The 23724-nt window shown below is 41.8% G+C and overlaps 2 protein-coding genes across 2 annotated transcripts in view; both read left to right on the top strand.

The window, feature by feature from the left end:
* Positions 1 to 3703, top strand: part of ctnnbl1 (catenin, beta like 1) — a 38533-nt gene extending 34830 nt beyond the window's left edge. The window contains exons 15-16 of the mRNA XM_061768102.1: positions 266 to 338; positions 3092 to 3703. Of these exons, the coding sequence (XP_061624086.1) occupies positions 266 to 338; positions 3092 to 3180 (162 nt within the window). The 3' untranslated portion in view covers positions 3181 to 3703. The remainder of the gene's footprint in view (positions 1 to 265; positions 339 to 3091) is intronic.
* Positions 3704 to 6384: 2681 nt separating this feature from the next.
* Positions 6385 to 23724, top strand: part of LOC133475354 (V-set and transmembrane domain-containing protein 2-like protein) — a 30636-nt gene continuing 13296 nt past the window's right edge. Inside the window, exon 1 of the mRNA XM_061768091.1 lies at positions 6385 to 6705. Coding sequence (XP_061624075.1) covers positions 6600 to 6705 — 106 coding nt within the window. The 5' untranslated portion in view covers positions 6385 to 6599. The remainder of the gene's footprint in view (positions 6706 to 23724) is intronic.

The raw sequence follows: 23724 nt of genomic DNA, 5'->3' as shown, positions 1-23724 counted from the left end.
TGGGTCATAGAGCCATTTTTTAAATCTGCAGCTCACAAAAGATTTACTCGATTCCGTAATTTCACACTTTATGGGTGGGCAGACACTCCAAAGAATTGAAGTCCAGTTTTCATTATCTGTCCCCTTGAAATTTCTATTTAGCTCCAGTACTTGAAGTTTCCTTTCATTTCAATTTCACTGCCGCCTTTTAAGGTATGATCTTCACCTCTACCGGTAGTTGTATTTCAGAACTTTTACACTTGATTGTCTGTCTGTCTGAATTTAGCTGCAGCAGAGAGTTCATCAAATTCTCAACATAAGAGGAGGCTCCGTCAAAGCCGTGCGTCACATCATGAGAGGTGAGTCGTTAAATGTGCGCAATAAGTGGCCGGCAGCAGCACCCAAAAAAACAAAAGTGGTGATACAATCAGCAGTTTCAAATACATTTCGAGTATCTTTGTTCATTGTATTGCCCAAGTCCATCTTCGCTTTCCTTGTTCGTATATTTGCTACTGTATTACATTTACCGTAGTCAGGTGAATAAATGGCATGGGATACATTTAATCAAACTTTATTTAGCTTTTTTCAACATTGGTCTGTATTTGATTGGAATACTTTGTACTGTTGCGTCGCAAAATATGTATAGGCTTATTGAAGTGGTTTGACTTTTTTTTTAATCAAATAAAAATCTGTTGAAATATTATAACCAGCCATAACTTGATGTAAAGGCCGATAAAAAGAAACAAGTAAAAAGTATTGACCACTTCCAAATTTCTGATTTCTTGTTTGGACATTTATCATACTTGAATGTTTCAGATCATCCCACAAATCTTGATATCGCACCAAGATAACACATGTAATAATAATAATTTTTGAAAAATGCAGTTCCTAAATGATTTTATATATTAAAGGAGAAAATGATCCAAACCGATCGGGCACCATTTGAAAAAGTAATTGCCCACTGAACCGATTAACTAGTTGTGCCACCCTTAGCAGCAATAACTCAAATCAAGTGTTTATGATATTTTTCCAAAAGTCAAGATGGTTCCCAGTTTTCTCCATTTTGGGATAATAGTTGGTGGAAACGGCTCGCAACGTTTTCCAGACTGATAGATCAAGATTTTGACCCTTTTGTTTCTTGTTGTCTTGAATTTCTTTGGATGCAATTCTTTTTGAAATCTTGTAGCCTACGTCACTTTTCCTGACAGGGACATTTTGCATGAGGTCTTTATTCAACAAATCTGGCATTTTTTTTTTTTTTAGAGGAGGTGTTAATTACTGCGCAATTAGTGGCAGGGCTCGCCTCCCCCTTGTAAATAGCGAGGCTTTACCGTACTTGTTTGCAGCCTTTCACGTTTTAAAATGATAGTATAATATGTATAAACAAATGAGAAGAAATTCCTGGCCAAAATCACTCAAACAAGGGCATGGAAGCACTTAAGAAGAAGACGAGCTTGACAAAGAGCAACTTGTCTCCTCCCCGTACTGCCACAATTGTGACTCTTCTCAGCTCACCAATCAACAGACGGCAGAAACGCGAACGGGCCCGCAGCCAGCAGCCATGTTTGTTTTTTCCACTGTGTCGTCTGTCGTTCCTATATCATCGTGTGATAAAGCTGAAGAGGCCCCACTCACACCCCCTGTGGCCCTCGAGCACGTCTCCGTGTAGATGGAGCCATCCGTCACGCGTGCCGGTGCCAACAGCATGGCGACAGTCCAGTTGTCATCGTGTGGGGAAATGTTGCGTTTGCCTCTGATTGCATCTTTGCATCGAGGCAGTGTGGGAACCGAATATAAACAAATCAATAAAATCATCTTAGTGATAAAACAATCTGACTCGCGCAAATCTTTGTCACAGGGTTAACCCTAAGGCGGAAACCAGACCCAGCTAAGCTGTCGCTGTTTAATGATCAGGCGAAGTAGATTTGTGATTTTGGAAATGGTAAAAGCCCACCAGATGGTTGACTAAGCATTGCTCAAAAAAAAATGAGCTGGCAACTTGAGTCAAGGTGTCCTTTCTTTTTGTGTGTGCTATTTTAGCATTACTCCACTTCAGCTCACCGCTACCCTGATCAAAATAAACAATACGGATCAAATGTTGATGTCAGATTTCTTCAGTTGATTTTTAGCGTTGACAAAACAGCCAACCAGTAAAAATGTGATTGTTTAGTTTCCTCACACTGCACACGTCTGTATTGTACCCTGCCGTGTTGCCGTGGCGACCGAATAGGAGAGTACCAGTTACCCAAAGGAACGGTTTTGAGGAAAAACGAAAAGTCAACATCTCTGAAGTTTGTGTGTACAAGGCTGATGAGCATGTCATTTACAGATGAGGAAACTTCCAGTGGAATATGCAGCTGGTTTTTACATTTCTATGTGGTAGATGTCACTTTTATCAGCCCGCTCAACTAGTCTGCATTTATTGAGTCAACTTATTTGTACTTTCACTCACACACTGACTGATAAGCCTTCATTCTACTCATTCCAGTGTGTGACACTATAGAATTCTGAAATCCTACATTCTGTTTGTCTCGCAAAAGCTGCAGATTCTTCCAGGACTCTTCCTTTTTTTGCTGTTCATTTTCTTTTCTTTTCTTTTTTGAAAATAGCTATTTTGGTCTTCCTGGGGAGTGATTTGTAATTCCCGCTTCCGATGATAGCGGAGACCCGGCGGACGGTGCAGCCGCTGCAGCCTCCTCTTGTTGCTCAGCAGTCACACACAATCGAATTACATCTGGACTAGCACTCTGCTTTCACTGCGTGTTCTACTTTTAGGCCCTGTGACGAAAGCTCGTCTTACAAACCGTATACAGCTCCAGGAAATTTGAACATTCCAAAGTGTCATACAAGTGTGTCTTTTTATAATGCCGCATGTATACAAAATTGAATGGATTTGGCTTCCTCTTTACCAGCACCAATTGATGTTTCTTCAAATGATCATCTGTGTGCTTTTTTTTTTTTTTTTTTTCCTTCTGTCTGTACCAAGTCAAACATGCCGTTTGGATGTTTCTTCAGTCCTCCCTGCGGAGCGCGATGCCAATACCATAAATGCTGTCATCTTCATGATGTCACCTCTGTGAAGCCTCTCAAATGTCCCGTGTCTCGTTTGCAGAGTACGCAGAGAGCATCGGGGATGGCAAGAGCGAGGAGTACAAAGAGGCAGAGCGCAAGAGGATCATGGACCTGTTAGAAAACTTTTAATGTACACAGACAGACACAGAATGTTGTATTGGAATCAAGGATTGCGTTGAGGGATGGCATTTATCTAGTTTTTCCTGTAACATTTTTGCTTTGGACGTGGTTTCCGTTTGTTTAAAACATTCCTCCAATCAAAACCCTTTCTCTTTTTTGGATTGGAGTTGTTTGACTTTTTTTTCATATTCAGCCAGGCCAAAATGTGCATAACTTTAGAGTCTAAGCAAATTTAACCCAAAAGGATTTCTGGAGCTGTTAATCAAATTTACACTCAATACCACTCAATACTTTTCTTTTACTTGGACGTCCATGGAGTGGAATTCCCTCTGAACTGGAAATTATTTTGTGTAATTATCTCATTCTCTGCTTTCAAGCAAAGCAGTTAAAATCGCTCTGTGAACAATCACCAAAATCCGCAAGCTTATTGTCGAGCCCTTGACGTCCCCATTTGTTTTTTTTTTTTTTCAACCGCCCTTTTGTTTTGGAATATAGTTGGGAATATTTTCTAATAAAGCATTTGGTAATAAAATCCTGATAGTGTGTTTGCTTTATTTGAAGAATGCCACAGTGAGTCTGAGATTGTCAAGGATTCTCATTAAACTTGCACAGATGGGAACAACAAAACTGCACCTGCGGCTCTTTTGCAAGGAGGACAAAAATGTCATTAAAGAAGGCAGACATGCTTCCTCCTTTTTTATTCGTTTGAACGCCACTGCTCCCAGTGCACAGGCCGCACATTATAACTCGGATGTACTCACGAACTGAACTACTGTGTAATTCTTTATATGCTGCATGTCTCTCACACTGCTGCCTTTACACACCGCTACTTGATGGTTGCATGGCTTTTTTTCGACTGGATACTTTACAGAAATGTTTGTCTCCAATCCGTCCATTCATTTTGTGTGGCGGCTGTCCTGAGTGGGGTGATGGCACCTATGTGAAATCATGAGTGACGTTCACATGTCGCACTAAATTGCAAAGTTAAAAAACAACAAGCGCGACCGTGTATCGGCCCACGAGAGAACCCTTTCACAGGCTGTCAATCAAATTCCAAAGCAGCGGTTGGCGCGATAACCTTTGAATGAATAGCCAATCAGCAGCCAGTACAAGAAAAAAGGCAACATTGTACTAGTGGTTAGCAGGTCTGCCTCACAGTTCTGAGGTTCAGGGTTCAAGTCTCAGTTACAGCCTTCGTGTCTGACGTGACACAAACATGCATGTTAGCTTCATTGACGGCTTGAACCAGTGTTGGTCTCTCTATGTGCCCTGCCATTGGCTGGTGACCAGTCCAGGGCGCGCCCCGCCTCTCGCCCAAAATCAGCTGGGATACGCGCCAGCTCACTCGCGACCCTAATGAGCACAAACGCTGTCCAATATAGATCGAAGTACAAGAACAACTCAACAAATGAAATGGGCAGAAATGTATAAACATGGACTGAATATCACACTGGAAGGCAAATTGGTTGTTGGGAAGGCGAATTGACAAATATGTAAGTGGATGGTTGTGTCAGTGAATTGAAACCTCGCTTTTCATGGAGGAGACAAATACTTTATCCGACTTACAAGTACAAAAGTGAAGTGTTTTTTTCACGGTATACATACAGTATCTGCTATCCTTGCACAAACTCACATAACAGTAAAACACGGGTAGAACAAAAGCAACTGATTTGCATATTATATTGGCAGAGGAGGCCATCTTGCATCTCTTATCAGTGATTACGACTGCATCGTGTTCAACAGCAATTTCACAGCTGAGGGGAGGGCGAATAATTGTGTTTCCAAATGGCTGAGTGCAAACACCGTGCAAAGCAGAAACAAGAAAAGGTCCTGTAGAGTCACAAGATAGGACCTGAGCACCACCGATCCGGAAAACTGTTGGCCCGAGTGATTTATTGTTGTCTTCTTATCTTAAACTAGAAATTGCAATTCCCTCAAAAACGACTTGGTAATGCTGAGAGATCCTGTCGCTGAGCCAAAATGCCAACAGAAGAAAGAAAGTCAATGGACGATTGCAACACTGGATGATATGGCCGATATCAAATATTCTTTTTCTTGGCCATGACTTGTCTTCCCAATTAAATAGCCAACAACATTGTTTACATGCTGTTGATTGCATTCAGGTATGCAGCGCTGTCTCATTTATTGAATATTAAGACCATTTGGAAGGATTTTTTTTTTTTTTTTTTTGTGGCCTATTTGTCATTTGACTCAAGGAGGTACACACATAGACAACAGCACATGTTTTTTGTTTGTTAAGGAAGCGAGGACAGAAGACAAATTCAAATGAAAAAGGACAACAAGGTAGGTCAGAAGGGAAGAAAGAATGGAAATAGAAAATTTGAACGGAATCAACCAAAGAAAAGCATAGCAAAGTGGCACAACACAATCGTTGAGTGGTTAGCACATCTGCCTCACAGTTCCAAGTTCTGTGTTCGGACGCAAGCTCATAACAGGGGCGCCTTGAGAAATGACGAGTGACCCGACATACAATTTTTCGTTCGGCCAACTTGTTGATCGGACGTGCCAGCGCAAACTTTCGATGCAAACGCTGTCCTGTATGGTGACAGTGACCTCAACTCACTTCAAAACACGCAGCAGTGATGAATTCTTCCCCCCCCCCCCCCCCCCCCCCCAAAAAAAACTATTGATTGCCACTCTCAGTTGAAGTTTACTGTCAAACTAAACATAAAAATAGAAAATCATGTGTATTTAAAACCACCACATAGCTTTAGCCTTGGATGGAGGGTGGATGGAGCAGCATCATGACCATTAAGTTGAAGCAAAACAAAAACAATTGAATTTTCTATTTTATTATTTCACTACTGTGTCTTTAAAAATAAAAGTACAATATGATATAGTGCCTTTTTTTCCCTCCTTAAAATATACAAAAACTCTTTCTTTATTTGGGAAGGCTGGAACGGATTAATTAGCATTTCCATTCATTTCAGTAGGGATAGAGGCTTTGAGATACGGGTTTTTTTGAGTTACGAGCGTGGTCAAGTAATGAATGACGGGAGGGGGGGGGGGGGGGAATACCTGAAATTTTACTTTTAGTATTTGTGCTTCGTTGCTTGGCACCACTGAAGGTAATTGATTCATTCTCTCTATTTAATGAACGCTGACGCTCCCACTCAGTAAGCCACGTCTCCTTCCGCCGCAGCAAGTAGAGCCAAAGCGCGGGGCAGGCGCCAGGCGGAGACGAGTCAGTCATTGCCCGCCCGGGTGAGCTGCCTGACGCCTCAGGAGGAAGCCTGCGCTCCCTTTCGTGTGTCTCGCCCCACGTTCACTTCCACGCCACGACAAGTACACCCCCTCCCCCCCGCCCCCGACCCCCTCCTCCCTCCCCGTGGATTAAACACAGCAGGAGGTGGAGAACCTCCGCCCCATGTGAGCAGGAGAAGAAGACCGACACGAGAAGAAGCGCAATGGGAGCCTTCAGAGTGCTGCTGGGGGCTTTGCACTACGCGGGGCTGTGCGTCTCCACCAGGCACGCTGGGCACGGACAAGCGGAGAACCACATCGGCGGACACGGTAGGCGTCGCGATGAAGCCGTCCGCTCCAACGCGCGAAACGCACAGCGCGGGGGGCCAGTAAGTGATGATGCCCCCCCCCCCCCCCCCCCCCCCAAAAAAAAACCCCAAAAAACAAAGGACAGGTTTGCTTTTGTTGCTAGAAAAAAAAAAAAGTAGATCGACACAATCGATACTTTCAAAAAATCTGCCCTTACAAAACAATACTCCGCTTTGAGTGTCTCTGTCAAAGAAGTATTCCATGAACAAACATGCTTATTGTTGTGGTGCTACATCCTGAACTCATCCATTCGGAGATCCGTATCTGTAAACTGCTTTCAAAACAACAACAACAACAACAACAACAACACACAGTGACACAAAATGGCAAGTGCTGCAACAACACACTGAAAGCACGCGTTTGCACATTTGTGGTTATAGTTGCCCCTCCAAAGCAATGATAATAAAAAATAAGAATCAATGACTCAACTGCAGATAAATAAACTCATCTGTTCATTGTTATTATTATTTATAACTTGTTTGTATGATGTATTTTATTGCCATGTTTAATACGCATATTTTCCCACAAATGCATATTTGAGTCGCTATACATACAGAGATATTTAGATATTTTATGCCCTTTCATCGGGTGGCAACCAGTCCAGAGTTGACCCGGCATAGAAAACGGACCGACATATTTCATCGCTCCATTCATTCTAATGATATGACAGCGGTGTTTTGCGGTCACTTATTTCTTCCTGCAACCTTCGAGCCGCCTGTCGTGACAGACCAATTGCCGGGTAGAACGTACCTGGGCAAAGTACGGCCTGCGGGCCACATCCGGCCCATTCGCAGTCTTTTACCGGCCCTTGCAGCCTTGATAAAGTCAAAATCAAACGTAAAGTATGCGCTGCTTTTCGAGAAAGCGATATTGTCGCTGTATTGACTGACTTTTCCGACCATTCTACCAGCTATTTTTTCCAAAGCAAACAATAGCGGCAACACCAACTGTGAGTTAAGATGAGTTAGTGTCCGGACAGTATTTTTGGTGATGACGGAAATGAGTGAATTTGATTTGTTTTGAAGTTTCTCACGCGGCCCCTCCGAAAAATGGATTTCTCAACCCTCGTGTGCGTATCAACTTTGTATTGTTCATCCCTGCTCAGCCCCCCCTGATTACCACTGTCAGTTATCCTTATAATGATGGGATTTTTGCACTCGTCCTGGGTTTGGTTGAAATAGGAAAAAGTATTTTGCATTCTCCAAAAGTGAAGTCTGCATGTCAGAATGTGGAAGAATTTGGTTCCCTTTTAGTGATCTAACAGTCTTCAGCGTGTGCGATGTCTGCCGAAGCACTGCTGTTCTTCCATGACTGACAGCGTTTTTTTGTTCCGTCTGAGCACCGCAGCCGCTCTCCTCTTCGTCAGGCAGAGCTGACGCAAGAACATCCCCCCCCCCCCCCCCCTCGTCCTTTGCTTACTTTCTCCAGCGTTTACACATCTGTAACACCCAAATATTGCAAAAAGTTTCCTTTGCATATTTCAACTGAACTGAACTGTGATTCAGCGGAGGTTGACTGTATTCAAACAAACAAAAACTTGAAAGGAAAAATCATAATTGTCAGCATGTACCCTAAATACATAAATAAAAATTGTAAACATATAGAATGAATACCATTTTCAACATTGTAGGCCTTGCGCTAACTGGTCATCCGTCCGGATTTCCTGTGCTTTTGATTACTCTGGAGGAGGATGTTTTTTTTCACCTGCACCTTGGGCCACAAATCTGATTGTGATCCAAAAGACGATTGTTTTCTCAAGTATTCTGATTTGTTTTGATATCCCTTTTAAGTTGAGAGTGAGCCCGAGCCCACTGTGTGCTTTAAAAGGGACTTTGTTTGCGTTTAGTTTAAAAATATCTATTGTATTCATCATTGGCAGTGATGTGAGTAATATCTCAGGGGGCACCGCTGCATCCATAACATAAAGGGAACTCGCTTTCAAAGTGAATAATGAGGAGCTATTTCGGCTCAGTGCAGGAAATGGATGTGTGAGAATGCGTTTGTTTTAGTTTTTTCTTGTTGATGGAGTGAAAAGAGGAGGACTAGGGTCGATGCTATGGTCGATTAAAAACTGTATGCAAAATATTCCAGCTCTGTCATTCCTAATTGAATCAAGGTGGCCACAAATGGATTCATTTTGAATTTCAAGTCTAAAAGGATCAACTGATACTTGTAATTCCTTTTACGGAAGAGTAGATACATCAGGAGCCCAACCTTTTTGAAATGATTATATTATATTATATTATTATATTAAAATGAAAGTGTACACCTTTCTCATAACCTCTAGGTGGCGGTAGAATATTACAATGAACATGTACCGCTTTTTCATAACCCCCCCCCCCCCATACCTATGTATAATGCGCACCAGTGATTTAAAAAAAAAAATTTGGGAAACAAATGCGCAGTATATCAGCTTCTTGGGTATAGATTTTTGGGAAGGGCTACCAGTAATAAAGAACCAATTTTCTCAAATTAACCAATTGTACATAATGGTTAATTAATAATAATTATCTATGTGAACAGAGAGATCGTATTTATGATTTATCACAATACAGTGGAACTTCGATATAACGGACTAATAGGGGCAGGTGGGGAGGTCATACCCATATTACTGTACTTTTACAAAATTATTGTTTTGCACTTTTTTTTTATGGCCTAAAACAAGTTTATCCAAACTTACCAGTCAGGTGTGCTTGGTGGTGACAATCAGATGTTGTCGAGGCGAGTTGCTTTCATGAACCCTCAGGAGTTAGTGTGCTTCCTCGTTCCAAACGCGTTGCCATAGACGAATGGCTCGACAAAACAACAACAACAAAATGTTCTTGTACCAAAAATACCATGTTCCAGAATCCAGAGACTTGTGTTTCGTATCTGGAACCAGCATACTTTGTAATGCTGGTTGAAGTGACAATTGGGAACAGTTTTTTGGACACATTATACGGTCCTGACGGTCCATTTTATCCGATAGCCGTTATATCGGGGTCCGTCATTTCGAGGTTTCACTGTAATTATCAACAATTACAGGATTTAACAAGGGAGGAAACATAAATATCAATATGCAACACATTTTCAAATGACCCCATCTACAACAATCCGTACTAGACCGGCTCCAATTACCGGAGACAAATTCCTTGTGTGTTTTTTGGACATACTTGGCAAATAAAGATGATTCTGATTCTGATCCCAGGAAATCACAATGTCCAGTCACTGGTGAGCTTTTTTTAGACCATCTTTTCATGTGGCGTCCTAGCCTGGTGACGTGATTTGGTTGGAGCAGCGGAATGACTTTGCATTTCCACCGTTAGAAGAAACATTGGATGTTCACGCATCTTTGTTTGAGCTCACAATGTGTAGCCCAAGAGACAAGTTGATGCTACCGAATGATCTACTGTCTCTTCTCTCTCTCTCTACCTTCTTCCTCTTCTCCACTGGCATTTTTTTTTGTTTCTTAACAACCTTTGTTGAGGCTCTTACTTCTTACGAAATATGTGTGCTTTCCAAGCGTGATCGTTTATCTTATTGTTTTCCCACACACTTGCACATGACCAGTCAGACTAAAAGTGAAGACGGAGCAATAAATGGAAGCAAAGGAAAGCAGAACATTTGGTGTGAAGATGCGTTGCGATTGCAGCGATGTCCCTGCCTTTATCTGCGTCAGAGCCGTTCCAGCCGCTGATACTTTTCAATTACCGTCTCATTAGGGTATGCTTATCCAGCCACTCCATATTTTTCCAGCCAATCAATTGTCTTAATTAAGGAGTGAAGGCTAAATGAGCCGTTAGAAATCTAGAACTTCTCAAGGGAAACCTACTGTGATGGGGCACCAAAAGTTCTCATTTTATTTTCTAAGAATTTCGAAAACTGAATGATGAAAAAAAATCGGGGTTAAAAAAAATGCCTTTTTGGGGAACGTTTTTGTGTGATATTGCCTACAGAAAATCTGGTCCAAAAAAAAACCGGCCTCAAATTAGGATAACATCCATCCATATCCCCTCGAGCGACTAATTTCGTCTGCTACTCGGGGACCTCGTTCTCCGATTGGCTGACAAGTTTCGGTTCAAAATATCCACCGATCGTTCGTACGGGCGGAAATTACAAGGCATCCGCGCGTCAAAACTCCTGTGAAGTTTCAAACGGCGTCATTTGCACTAACAATTCGACGTAACTAGCGCAAATGGAACATTATTGGTGAGAAGAATTTCTTATGTGGGATAGTTTTTCTCGTTTTCCAAAAACGTTCAAATATGACTAGCAGGCAACTATGCTAATAGGCTAATGATATAAATCAACTCACCGCAATCCAGAACAACGTTCAGCGGGATAGAAAACGGATGGATGGGTGGCACAATACGTAATGTATTGTGCCATGTAAGTGAAAACGACAAATGGGTCAGAATGTATGAATCCGAAAACCGAAAACAATGCAACTGTCGTCGACTGTCACACTTGGTGGTATCATAGTACATTTCACGAAATTAAAATGCGGCGGCGTCATTCTTTTTTTTCTTGAGTGGGGAAATAGGATGTGAGGTGTTGTGGCCTTTTTTTCCACATTTTCTTCTGATTACTTTGAGTGCAATTTTTTATTTTTTTACTAAACTCTCACAAGAACTCTTGCTGACAAATCTTGCACCCCCCCCCCCCCCCCCAAAAAAAAGCATGCCTCAGATACAAAAAGGAGCAATATTACGAGCATTCTGTTCAGCTGTCAAACATTTAACAATTGCCGACGCAATACTGGCAAACATTCAGCAGCAGCTTGTCAGATTGATTTGAGTGTTTGTGTGTGTGTGCGTGTGTGTGTGTGTGTGTATCTTGTGGCGACTCGGCACCACCCGTCCCCTCCCCCGCTCCCTCTTCCTTTCCGCAGGGGCGTAAAGTAGTGCAGGTTTGTGCTGGAGCATCACTAAGTCGTTACAGCGACAAGCATACGCTCCACTAGATCCATTAATATGGGCACACATCCCAGTAGCACTGAATAAACATTACACAGTGTTGGCTTTTTCATACATAATTACATGAACAACTGTTACATCTTACTCCTCCCTGGAACACAATCAGACTACATTAAAGACAATTGGAACAATCAAGTAACACGATGGATATACCTGGTTCAAAACGATACTGCACTTTTTTCATGCGGGTGTGAATTTATTTTAAAACTACGGTGAATTTCCATGCACATTTAGTAACTTTCCAAACAATTGCACAAAAAAAAAAAAAATGTACTGTCACCGCCATATTTATCGAAGATGTAACTAGATAGCCCGTATAATGATGTCACTTTTGCTCTAGCTGTGTGCTAGACAGCGCAATGTGTATTGGTAATGCCGACGCAAATGCTTTTAGCGTTGATCCTGAAAGCATTAGGCCGCGTTGTTTCAAGCCAACACAACCAAAAAGATATCCCGCTTCGGGTGATGTAAATGGAGTACCGCACGTTGTTGTTTTCAGGCCCCGGATAAGTCGAGGACAAGCCAGCCGCCGTAGCGATTGTTCATACTTTGCATTACGGTGACGCGGCAGCTAACTTCCAAATAAAAGCCTAACAAGTAATATATGGACGTCAGTGCGTTTAGGCACTTTTCCCAGCTAAAGTTGAGCTAGAGATGGATGGATAGAGTATATCTTCTGCTTTCAAAACTGGCTATTCATCAATGTGTTGTGTATACTGTATGTAATTACAGTATAGGAGGTAATCTTTCATTTATATGAGTTCACAGTTGTAGCGGCCCTCCGAGGGAAGTCATAACTACGACGTGGCCCGTGACAAAAATGAGTTTGACACCCCTGCCATTGACAAACAAATATCTTGATTCTTCAATACACATTACTGTACATTCCAGAGTTGAGTCAAATCTTCTCATGAAATCAACTGTACAGTATATCCCAATGTTGTGGTCCCACAATCGCGGATGAACTATGTCGGATTTGTATTTGCGTTGAGTTTAATAAACATAACAAAAAAAAAACTTGACGCACTTTTCCCAATTTGATCATTGTTCCGTAGCTATGCAAGGGCCCCAATTCATTTGGAATGATATCTGACACGTTTACACAAGGTACCTACATCTTTAAAAGTCAGATTGTAAGCAGATGTTTTATTTATCTATAAATGAATGTATCTCTTTGTAATCACAAGACTAAATGGGTACCCAAAGTAGGTCCCCGAGTTCCGTCATTGGCGACCCAACTGAAAGCTGCCAAGAAGTCACACAGTTCGCGTCATTTATTTTTGGTAACTTTCACGAATTTGAAAAATGTAAGCAAGCACTTAAAACACTGGACGCTGCCGCTTGACGAAACCGGAGCCTGCTGTAATTGATCCACCCGAGCCTTGACCAAACATGGCAGCGGGACAAGGGCTCCACTCTCAGCATCCTCCATCATTCAAGCCCGCCCCACCGCTCCATATCCCCATGTTGTGCGTAATAAAACCCAGAATCCTCACCTTCCCCTTCAATAACAACTCCCCCTTTTTTAAAACCAGCACAAACGTGATGGAGGCTCAGCGTGTAGTCAAGGACGCTTCTTTTTCTTCAGAAGGCCTTTTGCCGCAAGTGTCCTTCACTCGCGCGCGTGTGTGTCGGCGAGAGAGTGTGCGTTGACGCAGTTTCGACTAGAAATGATTGCAGGCGGCTTTGAGATTGGCGATCCAAAGCTGCACTTGCTTTGAGGCGTCCCTCCAAGACTGAAAATCATCTCTGTGAATTCAAGCGCTGTGGAATGCATGTGTGTATCCGTGTGTGTGTGTGGGTGCGTGTGTACGTGTTGTTCAGTCTGTGTGTTTGTGCGTGCGTGTGATAAATGAGGCAGAGGAGTCCAACGCTTAGTTTAGTTTGTCCGTGTCTTTGGCTGGGTGTGTCCTATTTACCGTATATACGGTATTTTATAGATTATATGCAGTATAGTGGAACATTTGTAGTCCGGTACAGATTGTGAATGGTTCTCACAGATAATATTGGGAAGAGAAATAATCTCATCCAGGGTCAAACTACCAGGATAAAACTTTATTGACTTCACCCGCGACATTTTCTGTAACATGTTTTTTTTTTTTTTTTTTTTAGCACATTCTCCTCTCAGCTCAGCTAAAATGCACATTCATCATCAATCCTATGACAAGATGACGTTCATTATGGAACCTTGTCGGCGCTCGGTTCATCACAACAAAGTAATGGCGATCGTCTCTGGCCTGGACTGCGTCGTTGGCCTCTGTTAATGACGCAAAGAAAATGAAACCGCTTTTTCATTGTTTATTTTGATGTGCGAACAGAACATGAAGGAGAAAATGGATATTTCCCATCCTCTTGCTACCAAATCAAAATGGAAAAAAAGTGTTATTCCCTCTGTTCCGCTCTGCTTGGTAATGTTGAGGGAAGAGCTTTTCTGGGAATACTTGTCTGGGATAGCGTTGCTTATCTTCCATTAGACACATTACTGCCAATGTTGCATCAAGGCACTCAGGCATCCAGATTTACAGTCACACTTTTTCTGGGAAGGCACTTGGCAGGATTCATGTGTTGGCAGCGAAGGAGGAGAAGGACGGGCAATGTGGCGTGAGGCATTCATGGTTTTCAGGACCAGTCATTTACTGCCTGAAAGAGCTCTTCGGCTCCAGCGGGCCACCATGTAAATTCGTGGAGAGCAGTAGGGCTGTTCACGAATTGGGATTCGAATGCGCGTGCAAAAGCGATCATACTAATATCATACTACTTTATTCTGACAAGATCTGGAACCTCTGCCGCGCCGCATTTTCTTTCAAAAATACAAAATATTTAACGACGCTGCCTTTGTTTGTGGCCGACGGCATTTTGACTTATTGCGCATAGTTCCAGTTTCTGCCCAGTTGTACGGTAGCGTCATTTCCCGCAGTTGATCATGGCTCACGGATGCAAAGACCTGTCGCCGGAGGCGTCCGATAGCCGCATAGGTGTGAATGTGAGTGGGAATGGTTGTTTCAAACAACTTTTTTTTTACACCGCTTCCTGGCTGATGGAGAATGTGACAAGACGTTGGAAGGTTGGATTCCAGCTGCCGGTTTCATGTGGCTCATATGAAAATATAACATTTTCATTTCGATGACTCAATTCCAAAGAGTGCGGGAAGGTTACACTACGTGTTCTGGGACTGCTTTCAAAACAACGGAAGTAAGAAATGAGTGTGGTCGTCAAACCAAATTTCTAATTTAGATACTGTACCTGCATAAAGTGCTTAGGTGCCAGTGCTGAAATGATACCAGGGCAAAAACGTAAAACGCCAGCAAAAAGCAGTTTAATAATAGCTGACAAAACAACTTCAAATTGCTTTGTATTCTTATTCATTCAAAGAACAATAATTAAGATGTTCTTGATTTAAAAATATAATAGATTCTTAACATTTTTAAACATTTTGAGCACGAAATATCTAACGTTTTTATGTTATGCAAAAGTGTCAGGCCATTTTAGCAATGTCATCATGATCCCACATAACCAGGAGGCCACTAAATAGATTATATTATACGAGTAAAAAAAGCAAGACAATGCAGAGAGTTTGTCCATCTATTTGTTTGTCCATCTATTTGTTAATACGTAAAAAATACATTCCTTTCTACCTAACCTAATTCAGATCCTCCGCCAAACATGACGTGTCTCCTGCAATACCCATTTACAAGGTTTTGTGGACATTCATCTGCAAACTGCAGCTATGTGTCATATTATTTAAGTTGGAAAGCTTTTCAATGACTGATGGGGAAATAGGTTACAGTAATTTTAAAAACAAAGTGAGTGGTGGCCGAAGACTTTTACACAGTACTGTATATATGAGTGAGTGTATATATAGAATATATGTAGGATATTATGCACTTTTTCTTATTTTTGGACTGCATTTGATTTGTTCTCCTGTTGCTTGAGTAACATATTAACATTCTCATTGAAAACCCCGTTTTTAAGAAAACTTGTATCAAACCAAACCTTGGATGAGTACTGTTTAAAGTCTGTAGCGGTGCAAGCTTGAATGGCGCCCTGTGTGTCAATGTGTGTCAATGGATCCCCCAACCATCCTCCTCCTCTTCCTCCTCCTCCTCGTCATCACTGTTGGTGACAGCGTGGCACAGCCACATTCCTTCACTTTTTGAAATAAATCACATGAAACTTTCCAGCTCTAAGACGATTTCAAATGTAAAAAAAGGATTAAAAAAAAAAGGTTATAGGTAAAAAAAAAAGGTAAAAAGTTTACAAGGTGATAAAACCTAAAACAAAAAGTTTTATGACAGAAAATGTATGTCTACAAATGGACATTTGTACTCTCAACACTTAGCTGCACTCTTCAACCATAAAATAAGTGAGAGTCATCGACTTACGATGATTATTTGAAAAGTTACAACGGTAGATGTGGGAGTACTATCTGCAGGTGTGATTCTTCTTCTTTTTTATTATTATTATTATTATTTTCTGCCGACGTGTGGCGTGCTCCAGAACTCTGCTGATTGATCAAAAGTATACAAGCAATTTGAATCACTTCAAGGCGAGCGTCAATTATTCGTGGGAATTCGCTATCAGCGCTCAGGCTCGGTCTCTATTTCCCTCAACTAGTGGGGGACCACTCTATTGTTAAAGCTATACCCCTCTCACAGTGTCAATCAAAACTGATCTTTAAAAAAAATAAAAACATTTTTTTTAATCTTTATCTTTTCTATTGGGTATCCCGAGATTGTGTGGATGTACCTAATGAATTGTCTCTATTCCCACAGCGTCGTATTTCCGAGCGCCAAGTTTGCATTTCGCCATTACACTGTGAAGTAGAATGATCCTTGCTGATTGGCTGGGCCAGAATCACGTGGTTCTCCAACCTCTTGGGAGACGGGAGGATGCAAGTTTTTTCATGTGTGCGAGCGACCAATGACAACCCCCATTCCAACGAAGTTGGGACGTTGTGTTAAACATAAATAGAAACAGAATACAATGATTTGCAAATCATGTTCAACCTATATTTAATTGAATACACTACAAAGACAAGATATTTCATGTTCAAACTGATACATTTGTTGATTGTTTTTAGCAAATAATCATGAACTTGGAATTTTATGGCTGCAACGCGTTCCAAAAAAGCTGGGACAGGGTCATGTTTACCACGGTGTTACATCACCTTTTCTTTGAACAACATTCAATAAGCGTTTGGGAACTGAGGAAACTAATTGTTGAAGCTTTCAAGGTGGAATTCTTTCCCATTCTTGCTTGATGTACAGCTTCAGCTGTTCAACAGTCGGGGGTCTCCGTTGTTGTATTTTACGCTTCATAGTGCAAAACACATTTTCAATGGCAGACGGGTCTGGACTGCAGGCAGGCCAGTCTAGTCTAGTACTCTTTTACTACTAACAGCCCCATACCATCACAGATGCTGGCTTTTGAACTTTGCGTCCATAACAGTCCGGATTGTTCTTTTCCTCTTTAGTGACATTGGTTTTCTGAAGTGCCGCCTGAGGGATCGAAGGTCACGGGCATTCGACGTTGGTTTTCGGCCTTGCCGCTTTCATGCAGTGATTTGCCCGATAAAGAGATATTTTAACGAACAAATGTTGGCAAACTTACCTTCAAGATTTCAGAGGTATGATGAGAGGTAAAGCTTGACATAAATATTGATCCACAGTGACTGGAAGCGTGAGAGCAATTCTAAGACCAGTCCAGAGGGCCACGCCTCCAGGAAGTGCAAATTCCCCATACTAACGCGCCAATGATCGATTTTGCAACGTATTATGGCCCCCAAACTCGGCACATGCCATTACCGCCACTGCTTCATGTGAGTTTTGTATTTATTTATTTCTCTATCATCTCCTTTACTAGTTTGCCCCTAAGCTTTTCATCACTGACACGTTTGTGAAAGTATACACACACAGAAAAAAAAAGCACCATAACGGCGGTGTAACTAGTGCTGTAACGCTCGAGACCAGTCTTGGTCTCGAGACCACATTTGGAAGGTCTTGGTCGACTCCCACAAGTCTTTGTCTTGTCTCGATCTTGAAGTGGCCGGAGTCTGGATTTTCCATCGAGACCAGCACTGATCTGCTATGCTTCAACTTCATTAATGTGATAATAAAGTTGGCTTCCTCTACCACAAAGACTTCATATGTGAAACAATATACAAAACAAAACAAAAAACATTGTGCAGTGTGCAAATTCTGTGGTCTTCAACACTCACTGAACAGCGACAAAGTCACAGGTAATCTAACGTTAACTGTAAGTAACACCAGCAAATCTAATTTTGGGTTTTTCTGGAAAGAGGTTTTGATTCCGCCATAAATTAGCTTTATTTAACAATATCACACTAATGCCAAATCAGCTAAATTGACAATCTTGTTTTCACTCTGTATCGTAAGGAACACTCATAAACTAGCTTGACACTCACATTCAATTTTTACATACATGCAAGGATTTAGTTTTCTTGCAAGAAATTAGTTGAAAAAACTTAAGGTTTGAGATTTTTTCATGTTGAAGAAATGTGTTTTGGCTGTCAAATGTGTTTAAAAGAAAATGTAATCAAAGAGAACGTGCTCTTTAACTGTTCAATCTTGCCATGGTTTTTAAAATGTATTTTCATGGTCTTGGTCTCGACTCCCAAGAGTCTTGGTCTTGTCTTGGTCTCGAGCGAGTCTTGGTCTCGGATAGTTTGGTCTTGAGCACAACATTAATATTTACTGTTTTTACTATTTCAAAATGACTGTTGTCGAAAAGCAACAAAGCTTTTCCCAGTAGGCTTTCATAATACAAAAGTGTCTGCTAACATGTGCTACAGACATCAGCGGCATTTTATTTGGATTCAAACTCCTCCGAACTCATTAGGCTTTGAGTTGGAAACAGTAAAAAAAAAAAAAAAACAGTGAGCAAAGCAAGCCGTAAGAAATGTCATGTCAAATGTTCATTGTTGATAAACACTACAGGCCCAGTTATACAGAGCGCTGCCCTGAGCCACGCTTGTCCGTTCTAATGTCTCCGCGGTGATTGCGCCACTGTGGCGAGGCTATTGCCGGCCCAGCGGGTGCGGACAAAGACACGGCCCGTCTATTCGGATGTGTCCGCTGGCAGTTTGTTCATTTAGCAGACCTCAAGTCAAATTAGCTCTGGCTCGCTGTGCACGTGCAGCCCACTATAGAATCGTGAGACATACTGAAACTAGTTATCCATCAATGTGTTGTCTATGTGTAATAATATGATGCGGTCATTAAAACATTGATATGGTTTTACAATCATAATGGCCCTCTGAGGAAAAGCGTATCTACAATGTGGCCTGCGACAAAGATGAGTTTGACACCCCTGATCTATTGCATATTGATTTGTTTATTTATGATTATTATGAGACATCACTAACACGATCGTTGCCTTAACATCAATCAACATCATTCTTCTTCTTTTCCTTTCGGCTTGTCCCGTTAGGGGTCACCACAGCATCGTTAATTATTATTAATCACACATTCGTAACATTATTACAAGTAATTGGAGCTAATTTGTTATTTCAGAGTCGTGTATAATACTGGTAGCTTTTCGCATGAAACCGTACCCCACAAGTATCTCTCATTTTCAAAAAGGTTGTTGCTCCAACGCACTGAGCAGTGTTACACTCTCACACTTGCTTTTTTTAAAAATGTAGAATATTTATTTCAATCTAATGAATCCACCTCTTCCTGTTCCTGTTCTCGTCTTTACTTTCTCTTCACCGGTGGGAATTTAGCGAAGGTGTCACCCATGTGGCAGCTGCTTGAGAAGATGAAAAGATCATCCTGAGCTGACGCTGACAAGGGCGGCGCCCGCTGCAAAGAACAGTCGTTTGCGCTCTGCATTAATCGCGTGTGACTCCCTCAGACATTTTGAGGAAGTTTTAGAAAGTAGGTTAGGTGTCATAAACTCAAATGACATTTTTCCACCACGTTACCTACTTTTCACATGACACTTTTCCACCAGTAAAACAGGCGCATTCAATTACTGTACAGCTAGTTTTCCCTGCAAGCTGATACCGTATTGGCTGCATACACAAATGCTCAGGCATCTTAACCTCTGAAGTTGTAAAATCGGAAAACAGTCAACCCTCGTTTATCTTAACGTGGAAATACCCAATCTAGAGACCATATAAAAAGCGTTTTTGTTATAGTTGTCGCTTTCAAAATATTTCAAATTGTTGAAACACACACACATTTTGAACACATTGTAAATGTATTTGACAATACAAAAAAGTTTACAATCATAACATGCACAGAAAATGGTGAGGCGCCGTGTGAGTCTGTGTGCGATTGTGCGGCCGTGCGCTTGGGCCGACAGGCGCTTCTGCGTGAGTGTGCTCATTGTGTTTGCGCTTCACTGAGAGAGCAGACAGCAGATGCGCTGTCTATGAAAATGGAGCCCATTCTGTTTACCTCAGTCCGTCGAGCGCAAGGTAGACTGTTCTAGAGATTTACAGGGTTTACAGTAATTCACTTCTTTTTACACTTGTGTGACAAGAATGTTCAAGAAAAATACGATGGCAATGTCGCTAAAGTTAAGGCTAAGGTCACTAAGGTTTTTTAAAAAAAAATACATTTCATGTCTTAATACTAATAGTGGTTCACTTTTATTCTTGTATGACAGTAAAGATTGTTAACATCCAGTTAAAAGTTTGGATTGAAATTTCACACGAGTGCTCAGTAAAGATTTAAATAAAAACCCCCTTGTAATTCTTTCACAATTTTACTGGAATTCATTTTGGCAATGACCTTGTAATAAGCACCTGGAGGTTGAAAGTAACATTGATTTATTTATTCTGAGCAGCCACGGAAACATAAAATGTGCCTTAAACTTCCAGTTTGGTGCACAGGCGAGCTTGTTATGAACTTGATTTGAAATGACATTTTATTATAGCCACCGTCTCGCTGCAAATGGTGTTTTAACATATCTTGTTTATTGGACGCAGCGAGATGAGGAGGAGCTGGTGAAGGAAAGAGGGATGACATTTAACTGGCATTTTGGGGGTTTGTTTCGCACACGTTACAGTCCTAATTAATCTTAGTTTAATTAGCCAACAGCCAGTTAAAGATCCACTCACTCCCCTCCGCTATGTTAAAGTAACATAAAAATGCAGTTCTGTACCAGGGTCACTTTTATTGAAAAAACAAGTTCTCAAAACATAGAATATTTGAAATACTGAAACTCAAACCCTATTTTAAGCAGTGCAACTGGCCACTTTGTTACTGGGCAGGACATCGTAACTAAATGCCCCATCGGCCAGTGAAAAAGGGGGTCAAATGCCAACCACGACCACTGGGCTGGGCACTTTGATAATTATGAGACAGGTTTATTTATACACCTTGATAGACACAATTCACTATAAAATATAAACAGATATTGGAACTTCAGTGGAAAGTCATAGAAAGTCAAGAGTGGTTAACTTCATTTTACACTTGTGTGACAAGAATGTTAAAAACAATTGTTTGAGGCATGAGCCTTCATCATTACATTTTGATATCTGGTGTGTGTGTGTGTGTGTGTGTGTGTTTGGGAGAGTGTGAGTGCATATATCCATCCATCCATCCATCCCATCCCATCCATTTTCACAGCCGCTTATCCTCAAGGGTCGCGGGCGTGCTGGAGCCTATCCCAGCTATCTTCGGGCAGCAGGCGGGGCACACCCGGAACTGGTCGCCAGCCAATCGCCGGGCACATAGAAGCAAACAAAAAAACATTCGCGCACACATTCACACCTACGGGCAATTTAGAGTCTTCAATCAACCTACCATGCATGTTTTTGGGATATATATATATATATATATATATATATATATATATATATATATATACACACACACACGACAGAGAGCATCCAGTGAGCTAGTTCACTCGTTTATCCTTGTTGTCAGCTGACCCCACGAGAGCTTTCGCTTGCACAGCAGTAATCCTCAGGGAGGAATAGAATGAGGAAAAAGGGGGGGGGGGGGGGGAAGGTGGCTTGGGAGGAGGGAAGGAAGCCTTGTGTTGGCCAGCAGCGGGGAGTTGGGCCAGATGGGCAGAAAAGCTTTATTTCCTGCTGTCTTGCCTGTGTGCAAACCCCCACTGTCCTGTGCACTTTTAGCACCGCACACCTTCTGGAGATAGCAGCCCCCTCTACGAATGCATGAAACCTGCGCTGCTTTCACTATGAGGTGTGCTCTCAAGCCTCCAAATGAACTAGCTTTGTTGTTTTCAATGACCTCTTGCATAGCAGTCATTTTGACAGTAAAACTGTCAATAGTAGCGTGGATACGGTAGGCAAGATACACACAAAAAAATAAATAAAAGAGGAAAAAAAAAATCTGATTTCTTAGAAGTTCAGTGTGTGTGGGGATTAGGTTCCATTGTGAGTAGAGATTAAATAAAGTGGGGAAAAGTGAAAAAGTATGCGAAGTGACATATTTTGTCTGCTAATCCATTTGTATTTCAGATGGCAACATCCTTCACAGGATGACGTAAGACCATGGGACTGTACCATTTCCATTCTGGGACAGGAGTTGGTTCATGAATTGAGCTTCAAAAATGATCAATAAGCCGTCTGACGAAAGTGAAAACAATAATTTTCCCGGTTGGTTGATTCGGATCTTCCACAGCGACGGCCTTACTTCGCTCATCGCCACCGAGCCCCCCTCTCCGAGCAGGGGGGTAGAGGCAGCAAAACAGGCCAAAATCTTGTTGTGAGTAGTTGCACAGTCGTTGGTATTTTCCCCTTTGTATATGTGGCCTATATAACCTCCACAAAGTTGCTCTTTGTGTAATACTGCTAACAACTCAACACAAAAATAAAATCAAGCAAAACAACACCTCTCGCCTTCTTCGTGCCTTTGCACATGTCAGATATGAGAAAAATTATGAAAAAGTAATCTCTTGGAAGGAGATTGTTTTTCCTTTTGTTGTCTCATCCGAAATGATTCTCCTCTCAAAATACATAGACAGAAAGTCAAGCGCTGTGGTTTCCAAGTGACTTGGAACAAATCCACGAGTGGGAGTTGCATAGCAAATGTACATATTGCAACTCCCCACAAGCATTATCCATTTACTCGCGGAAGTGTGTTGTCAAAGAAAGGAGCCTTATCCGGCCTTTCTTGTTTTTGAAGAAATATGGCACGGAATGTTAATATTTGTTTACGATCCATGTATAACCCGTCGGCAGGGAAGTAATTGATGCATCAGGAATGAAAGAAGCTTGAGCTGATTTATCCTTTCCCCCCCTTTCCCAGTCTCTTTAGTTCTTCTTGTCGTGAGTCAGGCCCAGCAGGGAGGGCTCACCTTTAAGTAGAAAAATTCAGGTGCCCGCTTCCAGCCCGTGTTGCCGTCAAAGTCCAATCTCCACACCTGTGTCGGTGCAGGAGAGGACAGAGAGGCGAGGCAGATCAGATGCTCAGTGCTGATAGGGCTCCTCTCATCTCCTCCTCCTCCTCCACTGGGTGGTCGGCCCAGGCACCAAGGACTGAGCCAAAATAAATCTGCGCGCAAGTCAGGAGAAAAATATTTATTTTTTTCTTTCCATTGTTTGAGCCAACCTTTCCCTCATCCCAGAATTCTCCGGAGTCATCTTTGGTCATTGCAAAACGAGCGTAATACGCTCTCTGCTGACGAACTACAAATATGACGCAGCACTGTTTTTGAAAACATTTTTTCTGCATTTTGCTGCATTTTTCTCTTTTTGCGAGCGAGCAATAATGCCAGTATACGAAGATTTCTTATGTCATTCCAATTACACCCCACTGGGGACACTGTTTAGCACGTCTTCCTCAAAATCAGGAGATCTGGGTTTGAATCTCCATTTGAACGTCGTCGGCTTCAGTGACCCATCACTCTGACGAGGACAAGCGCTGCAGAAAATGGATTTGTTTTGCCTGCATAACAAAGTTAACCGTCGTCTTTTTCCGCAGCAATAGGGGAAAGAAACTGTAAAACTGGGTTTTGTTGCTCAGAACTTTTATTTGTTGAGGTTTTTTTGTTTATTAAGGTTAAGTTGGTTCAATATTTAAAA

This window comes from Phyllopteryx taeniolatus, chromosome 1 (assembly GCF_024500385.1).
Source record: "Phyllopteryx taeniolatus isolate TA_2022b chromosome 1, UOR_Ptae_1.2, whole genome shotgun sequence".
Taxonomy (NCBI): domain Eukaryota; kingdom Metazoa; phylum Chordata; class Actinopteri; order Syngnathiformes; family Syngnathidae; genus Phyllopteryx; species Phyllopteryx taeniolatus.
Note: the sequence above shows the minus strand (reverse complement) of the source record. Positions and strands in the feature narration are given on the sequence as shown.